General features: G+C 42.4%; 1 protein-coding gene across 1 annotated transcript in view; it reads right to left on the reverse strand.

Moving 5' to 3' along the window:
• Positions 1 to 18,277, reverse strand: part of CAPN9 (calpain 9) — a 50,790-nt gene that overhangs the window by 7,514 nt on the left and 24,999 nt on the right. The window contains exons 8-16 of the mRNA XM_038397243.2: positions 17,899 to 17,976; positions 12,653 to 12,813; positions 11,747 to 11,904; positions 11,041 to 11,249; positions 9,775 to 9,811; positions 7,925 to 8,005; positions 6,197 to 6,254; positions 2,734 to 2,798; positions 837 to 905 (exon numbers count right to left, since the gene is read on the reverse strand). Coding sequence (XP_038253171.1) covers positions 837 to 905; positions 2,734 to 2,798; positions 6,197 to 6,254; positions 7,925 to 8,005; positions 9,775 to 9,811; positions 11,041 to 11,249; positions 11,747 to 11,904; positions 12,653 to 12,813; positions 17,899 to 17,976 — 916 coding nt within the window. The remainder of the gene's footprint in view (positions 1 to 836; positions 906 to 2,733; positions 2,799 to 6,196; positions 6,255 to 7,924; positions 8,006 to 9,774; positions 9,812 to 11,040; positions 11,250 to 11,746; positions 11,905 to 12,652; positions 12,814 to 17,898; positions 17,977 to 18,277) is intronic.

Below are 18,277 nucleotides of genomic sequence, written 5' to 3' on the forward strand. Positions count from 1 at the left end.
ATTAAAGGATTGACAAAGTAAAGTGATCCAGAAAAACAATTGAGATTTTGGATGAAAAATCCAGGAAGCAGAAAATTGCAATGATCACATCTTGGATGTAGCATAAATTCAGAAAAGATTATTAATGGCCCATGAGGAAACAATTATTGTGCCTTGAGATGCAATCCTGCAAACATATACTCACATGCTTAACTTTACTACCATAATAGTGACACTGATTTCAAAGGGACAACTCATGGTAGTAAAGGTAAGTAAAGTGTGTAAGTGTTTGCAGAATTGGAGCCTAACCAGTTAACATTGTTCCAGACCCTCAGTATTGCTTACTGCTGAGGAGATAAACAATGGAACATAATAATTCATCACATGACTATTTTCCACTAATCACAAGTCAGCATTTTCTTCTTGTGTGAAACAATAGGAATAGAATCCTCAAATGTTATTTTGATTAGCCTCCTATTAAAGCACATTTCTGAAATTCATTACCCCAAACATAGTTTCTTAGCTTACCAAAATTACTGATATTTCCAGTAAACCATTCTGGTTTGGGACAATGGAAAACTAAAAATTGGTCATACTTCCCAGAAGAAAAAAACATTTTGAAGAGCTTGTGTTTTTAATCAATATTTTGTGCTTTTGAAGATGTATGCCATTAGATTTTTGTCTCTGAAAATCATAGAAATAGAGGGCTGGAAGGGACCTTAAGAAGTCGTCTAGTAGTTCATCCTGTGCTGTGACAGAATCAAGTATATCTAGACCACCTCTGAAGTGTGTTTGTCTGATATTTTCCTAAAAAACTCCAATAACAAAGACTCAAAATAATGAACACAGTCACATACAAGCCACTTCTTTAGTTTGTCCCAGAAAATCTTGAACTCATTAAATTCCAGTTTCCCATTACCACTGGACTAGTATAAGCCACATTAAGGAAAAATACTGGTTAAGTGAAATCCCATGTTACGTCCAAATCCCATTTTATGTCCAAGTCATTCCTTTACTCAGATAACAATAGCTACACTAGTCTAAGCCTATGATGCTGTTGAGAGCAAACAATTGCAATGATTGCTGTTGGAAACCTAGAACACTGTATGATAGCTCTGCTGAGTAATGTAAGGAGAACACTGTCCCAAAGCAAGAGCAGCTTTGGATTCCAATTGGATAGGAACGATTCAGATAATTAAATTACCTGATAAAAAATGCTACCATATTTTACGGGAATTGCTCACTCACGGCATTATCAGCATTGCTATCTTAGGGCCAGATTCTTCTACCTGGAGTCAGTCAAAAAACAATGGAACTACTTGTAGAGTGAGTGTGACAGAACCTGGCCTTGGTGTTTGGGACAGTTGCTATAGAAAGCTGAGGTACTTTTTAATAGAGGGGTATTGAGATTTGTTATAACTTGCCTCTTTCCCATATGTGGGAAAATCCCTCAGTCCTTAGGGCCCTGATCCTGCAAAGTGCTGATTTTAATGGGAGCTGAGACACTCAGAACCACCTCCCAGGAGGTGCTAAATCCATCACAGGATGGGGTCCTTACTCAGAGTGAGGGCATCAGGATTTGGCTGGTGATGGCTACTTCTTCCACCTCGTCTCAACATTTTATCTTAGTTTTTCAGGTGAGAGCCCTCCTAAAGGCTACCAATGCAGCAAGCATTCCTACAGGCCACAGTGTTCAAATCTGGGTCTGCCTAAAGTCTGGAGCTACACCCTAAACAAGCCCCTGAGTGGATGGCCTAATTTGAAGAGGCACTGAGCACCCATAACAACCATAGGATTGTAAAGGTGCTCAAGCACCTCTGAAAATCAGACCACTTACTTGGATGCCTAAGCATGGATTTAGGTGCTGAACTTCACACACTCAGGTTTGAAAACTTAGGCCAGAGTAGTTTTAGAAGCAGCCATCTTCTATAGAGTGGCACTTCCCACTATTCAGCAAAAGAATAAATGGTCCCCGGTTTTATTCAAAACTGGGCAGATTTGCTTGAGAGCCTCACAAATCTTAACCATTTTTGACCAGCCTGGGCTGAGTTTTGAGTTGGTAGCTGTATCTCAAATCAGAGGCAGTTTTGTTTTGTTTTGTTTGGGCTTTTATTGCAAGTATTTGTGAGGAGGTGCCACAAATAACAAGGGCTGGAGAAACAAAAACAAAAGAGGAGAACTTACTAGCTGGACAGGAGACAGATACAGCAAGCAGCAGCCAGCTGCTATGTTAGGGCTGTGGCTGCTTGGTCTGCAATATTAAATGGCCAGCTATCAGGGGAGCAGCTCAGCAAAGTACCTATGAAAGGGAAGAAGCTATCCTAGGAAGCTTCAGTAGTGATCAGGCAGTTCTAAGACAGCTGTTTCTTGGGAAGGAACTGGCTTTTTGGAGCGCAAGGATCTGGTTGACAGCTATTTCCAGATTTTTCAGATTTCTGCCCAGTAGTTGAAATAGCAACATCTATTATATAAATAAAATGAGTGAGATTTTCAGAAGAGCTCAGACAGGGACTACACTGAAGTCTATGATATAACCTGAATGCTTTTGAAAAGTCCCACTTTAAGTTTCTATAATAAAAGCTGGAATACAATTTTGACACCATTTGTTTGTTGTGCTTAGTGTACCTCCACTATTTCACAATATTGCACTCATGTCTAGCATAGGGGATGAGAAAGATCTCTCAGGGCACTTGCATACATTCAGTGCCAGTGTGGCCCCAGAGAATTCACATCAGCATTTATGTGAAAGGATACATCCATGAGAGAGATGATGTTTTTACATGTCATGAGGCTTACTTTCTCAAATGCGATGGTGTTTGCTGAAAAAGCATAAAAATCAAGTTAAATAAGAAATAAATTCATTGGGCATAAACTTAAAGTCTAAAAAATTAACAATGAAAAAAAGTGGAACAATGTGCTTCATAAAGAAAGATATAGTTCCAAAGATACTCCTATGACTCTACTCACATGAGAAACCTCCAATGACTTCAGTTAAAATCTCATTCAATAGGACTACTCAAAAGAGTAAGAGCTGCAGGACTAGCTTTGTAAAAATCCTTTAAAAATCTTAAATATAATGATATTAACAGTCAAGCAGGGATTGACCATCTCATCAATCTGATGATGCAGAGTAGAGCTGATAGAATCACAGTTTCAAAACCATATGTCCATATATTTTATGCATTTATTGTTGTCTTAAGGGGTGTTACACATACTTTTGAATTAGCCACTAAAAAATTATTGCCTGATCGAAAGCTCAATGCAGTCACTGGGAGTCTAATGGGACCCACCATTATTGACTTCACTAGGTACTGGATCAGTCCCTTAGAATTTACTTTAGGTAACATTTTCAGAAATGCCTATGGGTTTAGGCACTTCTGAACATTTTGCCTTTTAACACAACTATTAAACATTTTGATTTCCAGTGTTTTCATGATGAGGGGGAGGGAACCAACCAACAAACCAACCAGAATCGGAGTAGTATAATAGTGCAACAGGATGCACCTGCCATTTAAGATTTGTGAGACCTGTAAGCCAGCACTTCCCCCTTCCAACTGTGACTTTTTAAAATATCTATGGAGCAGAGGATGTGGTCAGTGAAGGGAGGAAGTCGTCTTGGGGAGGTGAGCTGGGATTTGTAGGACACCACACTGCTGACTCAGCACATAGGCCCTGAGACAGGAGCCCTATAAGCAGGGTGTGCCAGACCTCTCCTCTCCTTTGGTGGTAAGAGCAGATTGGGGTAGTTCCCAACTGGCCTTGCTCTGGGATCCAGGGGTGTGGTATTGCTGGGAAATGTTATTTCCCTGGCAACTAATTTGGAATCCTGATCTGGGCAACGCATGTTGTAGGCAACTGAACCCATTTTGTTTTTGAGGCAAACTCTTTTGAGGAGGGTCTACAATTTCTAAAGTAACTGGAGGTCCTTTGTGCTGCTTGTTTGATGAGTCAAACCAAAGCCCTGGGCAGGTTTTTTTTCTTCTGTTTCTAACCTTCATGGGCATGCCCTTTTGTTATTGTTTGGCCTGCCACAGACAGTGACAGGCCCAGATCTGCAAAAGTATTTGGGTTCATAACTCCCATTAATTCAGTGGGAGTTGGGTGCCTAAGCATTTTGAGGATCTGGGCTGTATGGACTCAATCCTGAGTTAAGTGGAAGGGGAAATGTGCTGAACTACACCTATAACTGCAGAGTGTGGCAAGACGGTCACCAACATTACCGCAACAAGCCCTTGCCACCTCCCCATATCCTGCATGACTACATAGTTCCCAAAAGGAGCATAGCTGGAGGTTGAGGATGGTCTTTTCCTGAAAGCGCTGAGCCCAGATTCACAGGATGATAACAAAGTGCTCAGCAGCAGAACAACCGGAGACCAGAGAAATGAGTGACGCATTGCTAAACATGCTTCATCAAAGTATCCCACAGTGCTCAACAAACCTGAGGAGATGATTAACAAACTAAGCAAAATAGGTCTCTGAAATCCACACTGCATATTTCTTAACTGTCTATGGCTAAATACTGTTCTTGGTTACTGTGGTGTAAATCTGGAATGATTCTACTGACTTCAAGTGAGTCCATCAGGTTTCATATCAGTGTAACTGGGAGCAGAATTTATCCCTTCTTATACAGAGGCCACTTAGAACATAAGAACAGCCATACTGGGTCAGACCAAAGGTCCATCAAGCCCAATATCCTGTCCTCTGATAGTTGGCAAAAGTAAACTGGACAAATGACCAGTTTTGCCAAAAAAGCGGCTGCGACCCTTAGTGGGTGCGACCCCTAACAGGGTGCAGAGGAATGGGGGGGGGGAGAGCAAGTGGCAATGCCAGCCCTGTGTGGGAGGGAGGTCTTGGGAGAGTGGCTCTGGCCAGCCATCCCCACGCGGGTGTGTGGCAGGGGGTCTTGGGCCGGCCCCACATGCAGGAGGTAGGGGGGCCTCGGGCTGGTCCCAAATGGGCAGGGTAGAGGGAGACTTCAGGCCAGTCCCAAGCAGACAGGTGGCAGAGGGGGCTCGGGCTGGCCCCATGTGTGGGGGGGAGAGGGATGCCTCGGGCCAGCCCCACATGGGCAAGAGGCAGGGAGGGCTAGGCGAGGGGACTTGCAGGGGGGCAGGGAGCGGGCCTTGGGCTGGCCCACTGTGATGTTCTGTTTTCTCTTTGGGAAAATATGGTCATCCTACTGAAGTGAAGCCACTTCAGGGTTGAAACCAAACAACTGTGTAACAGCACTCTGCAGAGCTACAGAACAGCTGAGGATGGAAAGTGAAGAACACTGTTAGCTACAGGGTAATTACAGGTAGGAATTAAATGACAGCAGCTGTGTTTATGTTCTCATTTTGTGGACCTAGTGTGCCTTGTGCATGAGCAGATATTTAGTGGGCATTGATGCTATTCAGTGAATGGAGCATTTGCTGAGATGAGCACACACAGATTTCCTGCACATTCCCATCAAATGTAAACACAAGCTGCTGTTTGTATTGTGGAGAATGGCTTGAGTTTCCTTTTCCTTGACTATTTTAAGAATCAGAAATCCAAATGAAATTTAGATACCCCAGAAAACCAGAGAACATTAGTTCTGCTCCCAGTAACTCATTGAGTCTCATATTCTTCAGGAGGATAAAAAATAGACTTTTTACTTTTCACAATTTCTTCTTTGGTTTTGTCACTATTTCGTTACTATTATTATCATTTGTTTGTTTTATGGTACTGCCTAGAGACCCTGTCCAACATGGAGGCCATATTGTGCTAGGCACTGAACATACACATAGCAAGAGACAGTCCTTGTCTCAAAGAGATTACAATCTATATAGACAAGACAGATGAAGGGTGGATGAAAGGAAATATGATCCCCATTTTACAGATGGGGAACTGACAGATTAAATAATTTTGCCTAGGTTATGGTAGAGGTAGGATCTCCTGAGTCTCAGTCCACTGCCTTAGCCATAAGACAATCCTCTTTCTCCAGAGCCGGGAACTGGCATCACTGACCTGAAATGGATTTTGTTGGGAGACAGCGTAGGCTAGGGGTTATGTCAGGGAACTTGGGTTCTGTAACCCGACTCTGCCACTCACTTGCTGTGTGACATTATGCAAGTTACTAGGCAGTGCCTCAGTTTTCCCACCTGTAAAGTGGGGATAATATCCACTTTTATAAAGCCCTTTGAGGTCCTTGGATGAAAGCCACTATATAAGTGCAAATAAAGTTGTTAAAACCTACTTTTTTTTAATACAGCATCCAGAATGTATTCAAGTTCTTCTGCAGTTATCTCCATGTCCTAAAGTTGAGAAATTAAAGCAGCTGTTACTTTTGTGTGTCTAGATTCAGACATATTGAAAGCCTAACAGAATGCAAATAGCATCCATCTGACAACCACAAAACTCTACTGCACTACTGTCACTGGCTTTACAGCTTGCTGCTGAAATCCAAGAAATAGTGAATCACACAAACAACAGAAGGACTTAAAAAAAGGGGGGAGATGGCAAAATACAACCGAGCTGCTCACTGACATGCTACATGGAATCACCGTTCTTCTCAAACAGGAGGTGTTTATTTAAAAAAAATAACTGCAGCTTCAGACACAAACAGGCTCCCTCACAGCTAGTGTTCTAGTGTTTCAGAGTAGCAGCCGTGCGAGTCTGTATTCGCAAAAAAGAAAAGGAGGACTTGTGGCACCTTAGAGACTAACAAATTTATTTGAGCATAAGCTTTTGTGAGCTACAGCTCACTTCATCAGATGCATTTGGTGGAAAATACAGTGGGGAGACTGGGAATGGATGAGTCATTACACAAAGTAAAACTATTTCCCCATGGTATTTCTCCCTCCCACCCCACCCCCCACTGTTCCTCTGATATTCTTGTTAACTGCTGGAATTAGCCTACCTTGCTTGTCACCATGAAAGGTTTTCCTCCTTTCCCCCCCCTGCTGCTGGTGATGGCTTATCTTAAGTGATCACTCTCCTTACTGTGTGTATGATAAACCCATTGTTTCATGTTCTCTGTGTGTGTGTATATAAATCTCTCCTCTGTTTTTTCCACCAAATGCATCCGATGAAGTGAGCTGTAGCTCACGAAAGCTTATGCTCTAATAAATTTGTTAGTCTCTAAGGTGCCACAAGTACTCCTTTTCTTTTTGCGAATACAGACTAACACGGCTGCTACTCTGAAATCAGGAACTTTATCAAGGACACAGAGACATCTAGTGGCTGAATATATACTGCAAGTCAACATATTACATATGGAACCCTGAATTTTAACTTCACATGGAATTATGTGACAATAGACATATATATTTTCAGCTACATAGAGTTGTTCCCATTCCAGTTTTTTCAAGACATTCATGATTTTTATAGTTTCATAAAGTTGAAAGCTAGATGGGATCATCAGACCTCCTGCACTTCACAGGCCATTGAACTGCATCCAAATACCCCTGTGTTGAGCCCAATGATGTCAGTTAAACTAAAGCATTTTAGTCCTCAGGAGACAAAACTATTGTGCGCCACAAGCAGAGAACAGGAAAGGCCACTGCCCAAGGCCCCTGGGATGCCAGAGAATTGATTGGGTTTGAGATACACGCAGATGAACCTGGCAAGTGATACATGGGGCCCACGTAGCAGAGAAGGCAACTCTCGCCCCCAGTTTCCTTGCTAATCTGACCTGGGAGAAAATTCCTTCCTGACCCAAAGTCTGGCAATCATACGAACAAGACTCACCAGCCTGATTGCACTACCTCAGAGCACCGGCCACCCCAGTGGGTATCATGTCTCTACCTGTGGCAGATCTCTGCTGGGTCAGAGGAAGGTGAGGCCCCCTCCCCGAAGATTACAAGTGTATATTGGGGAAAAACTTCCTTACTGATCCCCTCAGGGGACTAGCTAAAGCCCTGAAGCATGATGTCATAGGCATGACCATAAGACAAAACTAAAAGCGTTCTGAATATGCACTCACCTCTCCTGCAACCTGTTTAAACAATGCCTGGAACTGTTTTTCTTCTTCTGTTTCTTGTTGCAGTGTGGCTGGTTTAGGGGGCTACAAGAACAGGGATAATTAAAACTATCAGAGAGCTAACATTTGTTCTTGCACACAGATTATGAGTAACAGTCACAGTAACACACTTTAAGATAGAAGGGAGCACCAGACCATCTAGTCTGGCCTCCTGTATATCATAGGGCAGTGACACAGCCAGCACCCGCACACTAAACCCAACCACTGAAATGAGACCCAAGTATTACAGTCCATAGGAAACTAAATTATGATGTGTCACAGGCAGAGAACAGGAGGAACTGAGATGCACCAATGCTTGAGGCCCCTGCAATTGCAGGGTAACAATTAATCAAGCCAGCCATCCTTTCAGCGCATTTAGGAGAGCTATGCATTTTGAAACAGATACACCTTTCAGATTTTATCATCTTTTGTATGAAAAGCTTAACCCTCCCTGGCACTCAATGTCTTAGAAATTTTCACCTTTCATTTCCGATAGCCCATGCTATTGTGTACTCCTAAGGTGTAGGCAGAGCACGGAGCTGAACAGCTGATCAATGGTGGCCTCCAATGCTACACTGTTTTAAAACTATCAGTTTTCCATTTTATAACCACATTCAGCCAAGTAAAGCCTGGGATAAACAGGTGCAACTGTCATGGACGTCTCGGGGCCAGATTCAGTGGTGATATTAACTGCTGTGTGAAATACAAGGCTGGGTGTAAGTTGATCGTAAAATAGATGTAGGCAGCAAAGTAGTGTAACTTGCCCTGCTTTGGCACTCAGTGGCTGTGCAAAATGAGTGCAACTTGCATTCCAATGCACTGGAAAGGTATGCGCCGAAAGAGAATCAATTAAGTGAGGAAGGTCCCACACTGTGCCCAACACTGCCTTAGAATAAGAAGTATAAGTTACTGTATATCCACTGAATGCCAACATGGTGGAAGTTACATTAATTTGACACTTACACTCATTTTTCTGACCAATATACACCCGAAATGACACTTAGCCCACCATTTATCTACTACCATTCAGATGCCAGATGGCAGGCACTTTAATACCTTGGCTAGATGAATAGATGTATATCACTAATGACTGTGACCTTGAGAATCTGGAAATGTGAAGCTCAATTTGTTACCCAGTCTCTGGAAGTAAGGGAAAACTGAGTGAAATATTGCCAAAAAGATGCAAAGCTGAATCTTGCCTTACTTTCCTTCCGTAAGCATTTCCACTGAAATCAGTGGGACTATTTGCAGGAATAAGGTGAACAAGATCTAGCTCAGACAATACCCAAACATAGTGACTACAAAGTGGTTCAAGGGCTGCCTATCAGATTTTTTTTTAAGCGTAAAAATCAGCTTAATGTTCAGCAGCAAAAATTGTCTAATCATTTTTATGAAAATGCAATATCAAGCTTTTGACCCCAAAATGTTCTGAGAATATGCGTGCATGTTTGAGTGTGAATAGGTTCTGTGGCCCAAACTGTGTAATACTGCACAGTATGGCTAATGGGCAGATCCTCAGCTGGTGCACATTGTCTCAGGTCCATTGATTTTAGTAGCTATGCTTATTTATACCAGCTGAAGAGCCAGCCCTTAATTTCTTTCTGGTTTCAGCTGCCTAACAGCAAACAATTGGAAGAATTATTAATGATTATGATTGTATTATTAGGGTTGTTTTACTAAACCCAACACAACTGTAGATTTCACACACACAAGGTTGGCATTTTCATAAAATTCACTTGAAATGAAAAAGTACAAATAGAGCATATTGGATGATGCTGACTTATCCAGTCCTTATTTTAGTTCTGTCGATTTACCTCTGGGAGATTAATGTCAATGTTTCCATCCACATTCCTGAGGAGAACAAAAACGTACTCAGTAACAAAAGACTTTGCTGGGGATCCTTTCTGTTTAAATTTTCCAGGAGTAAAAGCAAATATGGTATTTTTATTGAACAAATTATTCACTTTGGGTGAAATTCATCCCCATGCAGCGGGTCAGGTCTTTGCATCACATGAGCTCAAAACAGAGTTTAAGTGGTTCCTAGGCCTGTCTGAGCCTTGTCTACAGGGGTTGATTTCAGTTTTTATACGTTGTGCAAATGCTTTTTAAAAATAACATTCTTTATTAAATATGGTCATACACAGAGGAAACAAACAGGAATATTATTACATGTGCAGAACAATATATACTATGGAGCAGCTACTAACTCTTCACAGTTAAGGTTGCAATTGAGTTTTCAGAGTAGCAGCCGTGTTAGTCTGTATTCGCAAAAAGAAAAGGAGTACTTGTGGCACCTTAGAGACTAACAAATTTATTTGAGCATAAGCTTTCGTGAGCTACAGCTCACTTCATCGGATGAAGGGAGCTGTAGCTCACGAAAGCTTATGCTCAAATAAATTTGTTAGTCTCTAAGGTGCCACAAGTACTCCTTTTCTTTTTAATTGAGTTTGTTACAAGTCTGATTTCCCCACCTCCTAATACCCACAAAAATAGTCAGAGTGGGCTAAAAATTGGGAAATTAAGTCTGGAGCCATGGTAGACATTTTCTACCACATTTTAAGTGTATTGAAAAAGTGTGCTGATTTAGGCCCTCCTGAAATAGAAGCGTTCACTAGAATTCAAAAACTCATTAAATTCTTTCTTCCCCACTTTGTAGCAAAAAACCTGCCAATCCTCCCCCACAAAAAAAACAAAAAACAAAAAAACCCCAACCAAACAAAAACAACACACCCAACAACAACAAACAAAAAGAAAAGGGGAAAAGCCTAGATTACTAGATTCCCCTGGCTGAGATCTAATGCACAGCACCACAGGTTAACTTTTGTTAATTACAAGAGTTGCTCTGGCAATGAACTCCATTTAGTTCATTGGGAGCCTCACATAGCAGTCGAGGGCATGCAGGAAGTGGATGGGAGGGATGCTTCGTCATCTCTGGGGTCTCTTGTCTGGAGCAAGATGGGGAGAATGCCCTCAGGAATCTCTCATGGTTCTTAAAAAACCCAATTAACATGGCTGGTGTGTGAGAGTTTTGGAAGTTGCAGGAGGCCTGTTTGACTGACCACCCTCCACTGATTACTTACTCTGTGATGGCTTTTTTCTCAGAGAAGATTCTCAGGCAGAAGTCAGCTTCCTGGTGTGGCTCAAAAGTAGTAGGAACAATAACATAATCCCCAGGTGGCAGCTTGACTCGGTCAGAGACTTCCCTTAAGTTAATGTAGGTTTTGCTCCTTGCCTTGGAAGGGTGGTATCTGAAAAAGTCTTTGTTCAAGTGTCCATCTTTGCTAGGGCTCTGCAATGGAATTTGAAGCAGGGATTTCAGTTTTATTCATTAGTGTGTGCAAAGTAATTGATGTGCATGGTTCAGATATGTCAGATTCCCACCTCCCTTCTTGATCTAGAATCATAGGGCCAGATACATGCATGATTCACTGGCTCCAGGATCAGGAAGTAACCATTAGCCCTGGGCACTCCTCCCATCCCACTCTCCTGTGCTGAATGGAGCTTGGATACAAGGGGAATCTAGCTCTCAGACTCTAAGGTCAGGCAGGCATTTTATGCAGGGACTCTAGGATGGAGAAACTCCATTTTATCAAAGCCCTTCTGCACCAATATAAGGACATTTTAAAGGGAAAGCTACCATTCTCATCATTATTTAAAGAACGTAGGTGATTAGATACCATAGCAATGGGTGTGATGCAGAAATCTTGACTGACGCACAGAGAGATACAAGGGGGGAGAGAGAGAGAAAGAGCAAACATGGCTACTACATCATAAAATACCAAGTACCTCATAAATAGCATAGCCAATTGTCAGCATTTCAGCACCTAGTTTCCTGAGTTTACGTCGATTCTTTTGCATCAGAGCTGCTATAAACGTGCATTCATCTTTCCCATCATCTTTCTCTGTCAAATGCAGCTTGATCTGTGGATTTGTCCAAAAGGTGTCTGCCAAAGCAAAGAACACAGAGGTTTTTCCCCTCAAAAAAAAAAAAAAAAAAAAAAAATTAAACTGAGCCAAACAAGGACAATAGAGAGAGTAATTTGAGGTTTGGGGGTTTTATGTTTTTTTTATTTTTCCATTTTCCATTATGTACCTTGATGATTTCAATGCAATTCTGCACACACAGAGCCAAATCCTGAGGGACTTGGGATTTAGTATAAACAATAGCAGAATTTAGCCCCAAGATCTCATTAAACGGCAATGGTTTAAATCGGAGATGAAAGTTACAAGACAATTAATGGAGGTTTTGTTGAAAATATAAAAGCACAAAGGGTCAACTTCTGATCTCATTCATATTGGTGTAAATTTGGTATAACTCCATTCAATCAGTGGAGTGGCTTCAAGTCTACACCAGCATGATCAGAATGTGATAGTAAGGGCTGGATTCTCCTCTCACTTACAGTCCTTTGACATGGGTGTAACTTAACTGATCTCAGTGGAGTTACTCCTAGTTTGCATAAATGTACATGAGTGGAGAAAGAGGTGCACAAAACTGCAAGACAAAGAAAATTATTTCTCTCAAGTGGAATCTTGTGACTGTTTTGATATTTTGCTGGGTTTCAGCTAGTTGAGACTCCGCTGGCTTTATTCAGCATATGGTTGTGGAAGTTACAAAGGGGTGAAGAATTCTGTGGTCTATAATGGATGCTTCCATGGGAGTGTGAATTTTTTTTTAAAGAAATCTCTGTTCACCTAGAAAATTTCTGCACCCTCCAGCAGTGGAACCTCTGACCCAGCTCCCTTGATGGACCGTCACCTCCCACTTGTTGGTAGCATTGTCCCCAAGAGCATCTGGGGTGAGGTTGCAGATCTCAACTTTATCAAAATGTGCTTTGAAGTCTTCAAAGTTCATCCTAAATGAAAGGAAGGGAAACCAGTCAGTGCATCACATTAGTGACTGAACAGAAGCAGAAACTACTACCGCAGACCAATTCAAAATGCAGAGTATCAGAACATAGGGCCGGATCATGAGTTTCTGTAAATCAGTGTAGCTTCATTGACTTCATTGGAGCTATGCTGATTTACACCAGTTGAAGAGCTCTCTCCATAGACCTGATTCTTCTCTCCTTTACACAAGTGTAATCACAAATAACTCCATTGACCCCAATAGGCCTGATTCTGATCTCTCTTATACCAATCTTAATATAGTGAGGCTCCACTGACTTCATCTGAGTTACTCCTGATTTACACCAGCATCAGGGAGAGAGCAGAATCAACCAATGGCGTGACACTAGTGAAAAACTGGTGTGAGAAGGGACGCTCTAGTCTTCTAAAAGAAAAGGAGTACTTGTGGCACCTTAGAGACTAACAAATTTATTAGAGCATAAGCTTTCGTGAGCTACAGCTCACTTCATCGGATTTTGCTTTTCTTTTTGCGAATACAGACTAACTCGGCTGCTACTCTGAAATCTAGTCTTCTAGCCTCACAGCTCCTGGCCCAGTGATCCTTTTTAGTGCAAAAACAGGACAGAGGGGTTAAAGTTCTGCCAATATTGAACTATAACCAAGTGTGATATGCTGCGTATAACCATTCCTACCCACATACCAAGAAGCGTACAGACAGCCCACTGTGCAGCAAGACATAGGAGGGGTCCACTGGCACTTCGCTTGCTGTGAACGGGTCTGCTTTCAGACCTGAACCAAACTGGAGTAAGAACCAGTAGGGGAAGTATTTACCAAATCAGAGACTGGTGTGCAATACAGCAGCTGCTGCTGCTGGATAGCATGGGAAATAGAGCAAGAAAACAGTGTAGCAGAAACCAGGTATAGCGGGGCAGTTACCCTGCTCCAGCTCAGAAAAGGTTAAAAGCCAGTCCTTGGAGAGGGCTGGGGCTGAGAGTCAATAAGAAAAGGCTGATTGGGAAGGCAGCCACAGCTTGGGCCATGCCCAACTAGGAGACAGCAGGCCCTATTAAAGGGCTGTGAAGCAGTAGCTGAGTCAGTCTCTCTAGCTCTTGAGAGAGAAGGACCTGACTGCCTGGGAGAGAAGGGTACTTGAGACAGAGCAGTGCTAGGGAAAGGGAGCTGCAGCCTGGCAACTCCCCAGGCTGCAGGCCTTGATAGAGGCCTATGCAGGTACAGGGGCTGGGAGGAGCAGCCTAGGGTTAGGCAGAGGCAGCTGGTCCGCCCCCCTTGCCAGTGATGAGTGGCCATGACAGATTGCAGTTTGCCCCAGTGAGTGGGGGCTAGATGATGGCTGACAGTAGCCACTGAGGCAAGGTGGGGATAGAGGGTTGGGGGTTCCCCTGGGAGGGGAGACCTAGACTGTGGGGTACTGCTGGGGCCAGAACCCTGAGGTAAAGGGCACCGGCGTCCAGGAGGGACCCGGGGCCAGCAGCAGGCAGGACACCAGCCTGTAGAGGGCACTCTGAATGCTAGAAAAGAGCTAATTCCCAGACAATCAGCAGGAGGCGCTGCGCCAGTGACTCTCAATTCGCTACACCAGGTATCAAGTTGGGCAGCTAGGCCCAGATCCTCAAAGATATTTAGGCTCCTAAGATCTATTGAAATCAACCTTTGAAGTTCTGGGCCTTAGTGACTGAATGACACAAATGAACAAGAATAGCAGGAAAAAGCCAGTGAGCTCCAGGCAATGTGTATGAGTGGGTGTTGACAGGATGCGATCCTTGCAATAGCACACAGGGGTAGCAACGTCACAGTCCCACCAGCTATAACAGATCCCATATTCTGCTGAATAAGTAATAGGTGCCTAGGATTACTTTAATTTACACTGGCCTAGAAACTTTTCACCGCACCCTTTTGATAGGGGAGCAAATAGCACAGTTTGATTTCACTGTCTTCGTCTCCCTTTTTGTATTGTGTCTCCCTTCAATGTATTGCTAGCTCTGCAAGCCAGGTGCACTCCAGCTTCTCGCTTCTGTTCTTGGTACATTGAAAATAAGGGCTGGATAACAACCCCTTTTGCTTCTGTGTACCCAGCACAAATATCCTGGCCGTGTAGCATAATTTATGTCTTTTGGGCCAAGTGCAAATTCTGCTCTTCATTACACAGATGTACGTGTGAAGTACTTACCAGCACTTCATTGGGGTTGCTCTGGATTTACACTGGTGTGACTGAGAGCAGAATTTGGCCCTATATCTTTGAAAGAAAGAGAGGGAGGGAGACAGAGATTTGGAAGCTGATTTGCTAACTAGCCCCAGGGTTAATCTTTCCCCTCTGGCAGAAGTACAATAATGAATGTGAAATTTGCCTCTCCTCTCTACCCTCCCTTATCAAGACTGACCTTAATTACTCTTGGTGTAAATCCAGAGTAACTCACTGTAAGTTACTGAGATCAGAATCTAGCCCTGAACATGTTACCCTTAAGGTCTTGCTAGTTCCTAGTTACTAGGAACCCTTAGTTACCAGGAACCAAAGGGTAAAAGAGACAAATTCTTAACAAAAATGTATTTCCCATTTGAAATGTCTTAAAATTTATATTTAAAACAGTTAACGCAGCCTTCTGTAGTTTGCATTATGCCACTCTGATCTGAATGCATGAGAATAAACTGGTAAAACATGACAGAAAAAAACACCACATGTAGGTGCTATTATTATTTATAATGTAGCACATAATCCACGTGCCCTGAGAAATGCATGAAAGTTAGCCATATCCAGAAGCTATAGAATAGCACTGGTCTTTAAACTGTTAGTGAGCTGTTTAATTTTTTCCCTTTAATTTTCAGGTGCAGTATGTAATGGCTTACAAAGTAAATATCTGTTGGAATCCCTGAAATTAAGACTTAACTATTATTATTTATTATTATGTCTACTGCAGTAGAATCTAGGGACCCCCCCCCCGCAACGCCATTGTGCTTGGTGCTGTAAACATAACGCAAAGATAGTCCATGCCCCAGAGAACTCACAATCTGAACATTTAAGATGTTGAATAGAATTTTAGGGGAACTTGAGAAGTCATCAAGTCCAGCTCCGTGTTGAGGCAGGACCAAATAAACCTAGACTATCCCTGGCAGGTGTCCAGTGATGAGGATTCCATGACCTCCCTTAGAAGCCTATTTCACAGCTTCGCTACCCCTTATAGTTAAAAAGTTTTTCCTAATATATGACCTAAATTTCCCTTGCTGCAGATTAAGCCGGTTACTTCTTGGCCTACTTCAGTGGATGTAGAGAACAATTGATCCCAGTCCTTTCTGTAACAGCCCTTAACAGATCTGAAGACTCTTATGAGGTCCCCCCGTCAGTCTTCTTTTCTCGACTTTTCAAAACAGGCCCAGTTTTTTTTAACCTTTTCTTATAGGTCAGATTTTCTAAATCTTTTGTCATTTTTGTTGCTCTTCTCTGAACTCTCTCCACATTTTCCATGTCTATTTTAAAGTGAGGTGCCCAGAACTGGACACAGTACTCCAGCTGAGGCCCAATCAATGCCAAGCAGAGTGGGACAATCACCTCACATGCCTTACAGACAACACTCCTGTTAACAAACCCGAGAATATTAGCCTTTTTTGCCACTGCATCACATTGTTGATTCATTCTCATATTGTGATCCACTATCACCCCACATCCTTTTCAGCAGTACTACCCCGCTAGCCAGTTATTCCCCATTTTATAGCTGTGCATTTGATTTTTCCTTCCGAAGTAGAGAACTTTGCACTTATCTCTACTGAATTTCATCTTGTTAAATTCAGACTAATTCTCCAATGCGTCAAGGCTGTTTTGAATTCTAAATAATACTTAACTCTTATATAGCATTTTTCACCACTAGATCTCAAATCACTTTACAAAGGAGGTCAGCATCCTTTTACAGATGGGGAAACTGAGGCACAGAGAGGGGACATTTCTTGCTCAAGGTCATTGAGCAGGCCAGTGGCAGAGCTGGAAATAATTCATGGGTCCTCTGAGTCTCAGTCAAGTGCTCTATCTACAAGATCACACTGCTCTAAATGACAGCAAAATATGAGAAAAAAATAGCTGAAAACTCTTCAGAAGTTGTTCAGCTGCTCTGTGCTGATTTCACTACTTTCATGTCCTTAAGGATGCACGGCACATGCAGTGCATGCAAGGAGCATTTGTGTAGCCTCTGACATGCAGCACTGAAACTCATGAGTCATTCTTTCACCTGGTGTGGCACATGCTGCATTGGGAGAATCACCCAATTCAAATGGCATTAGTAAATTGAAATGTAATGTACAGGAGTGGAGTATTTAGACAATACAAAACTTGATAGACTTGTTTTTGAAGCATTCCTTACATTGTGTAAGTCACCTGTGTCTGAACAGAACAAGGAATAATGGTCTCAAGTTGCAGTGGGGGAGGTTTAGGTTGGATATTAGGAAAAACTTTTTCACTAGGAGGGTGGTGAAACACTGGAATGTGTTACCTAGAGAGGTGGTGGAATCTCCTTCCTTAGAAGTTTTTAAGGTCAGGCTTGACAAAGCCCTGGCTGGGATGATTTAGTTGGGGATTGATCCTGCTTTGAGCAGGGGGTTGGACTAGATAACCTCCTGAGGTCCCTTCCAACCCTGATATTCTATGATTCATGGTCCTGGCCCAATGAGTTTATGACCCTGGACAGGCAGAGAGACAGACTACAACTCCTCAGAGGTCTTTGATTTCTGGGTGTCTAAGGGTACAAACTTGGATGCCTCGCACATTCCAAATTCCTACTGCAATCCTACTTTCAGGAAACAAGTCCAGTACAGTGTCATTCATTTTGATCTTGAGAACTTTCAAATTCACAATGTTTTAAATATATTAATTACAGTTGCTAAGTATGGCATTTTAAACATCGTAAAGATATACTCTGCTATTAAGAATATGTAAATTGAGAGTGGCTTATATCAAAGTTGTATTGTTCCAATCCTCTTTGGATTAAAGCACTAATTTCCCATTCAGAGCTAGTCTCCTCTGCCACACTTGGTCTGCCTGCTTACTGTATTTATTCTCATCAGCATATTTATTTTTCAAAAGGGTACCATACCAGAATTCTCCATCATCTAGCACTGTCTGACACAGGCGTTTATGCTCCGATGGGCTGACTGACTGCCATTCAGGAGAACTACAAGAAAACAAAGTCAAGCTTTACAAGGCTATCAAGCACTTCATTTCCCTTGGCTCAAAGACACCAGATGGATATATTAGCAGATTACACCGCTTTCAGATTGATTTTATTTGAGCAGTAGCCACAACAGGTGCCTTTAAGGAGCCTGATTCTGCTGCTGTTAAAACCAATGGTAAACCTTCCATTGACTTAAACAGAAGCAGGATCAGCTCTTAAATCTTGAGGTTACAGTACTGCTGTACTGACCAGTACCGCTGTGTTTGCAATGATCCCCACAGTGAGAATAGGGAATACTACA

This window comes from Dermochelys coriacea, chromosome 3 (genome assembly GCF_009764565.3).
Source record: "Dermochelys coriacea isolate rDerCor1 chromosome 3, rDerCor1.pri.v4, whole genome shotgun sequence".
In the NCBI taxonomy this organism is placed as follows: Eukaryota; Metazoa; Chordata; order Testudines; family Dermochelyidae; genus Dermochelys; species Dermochelys coriacea.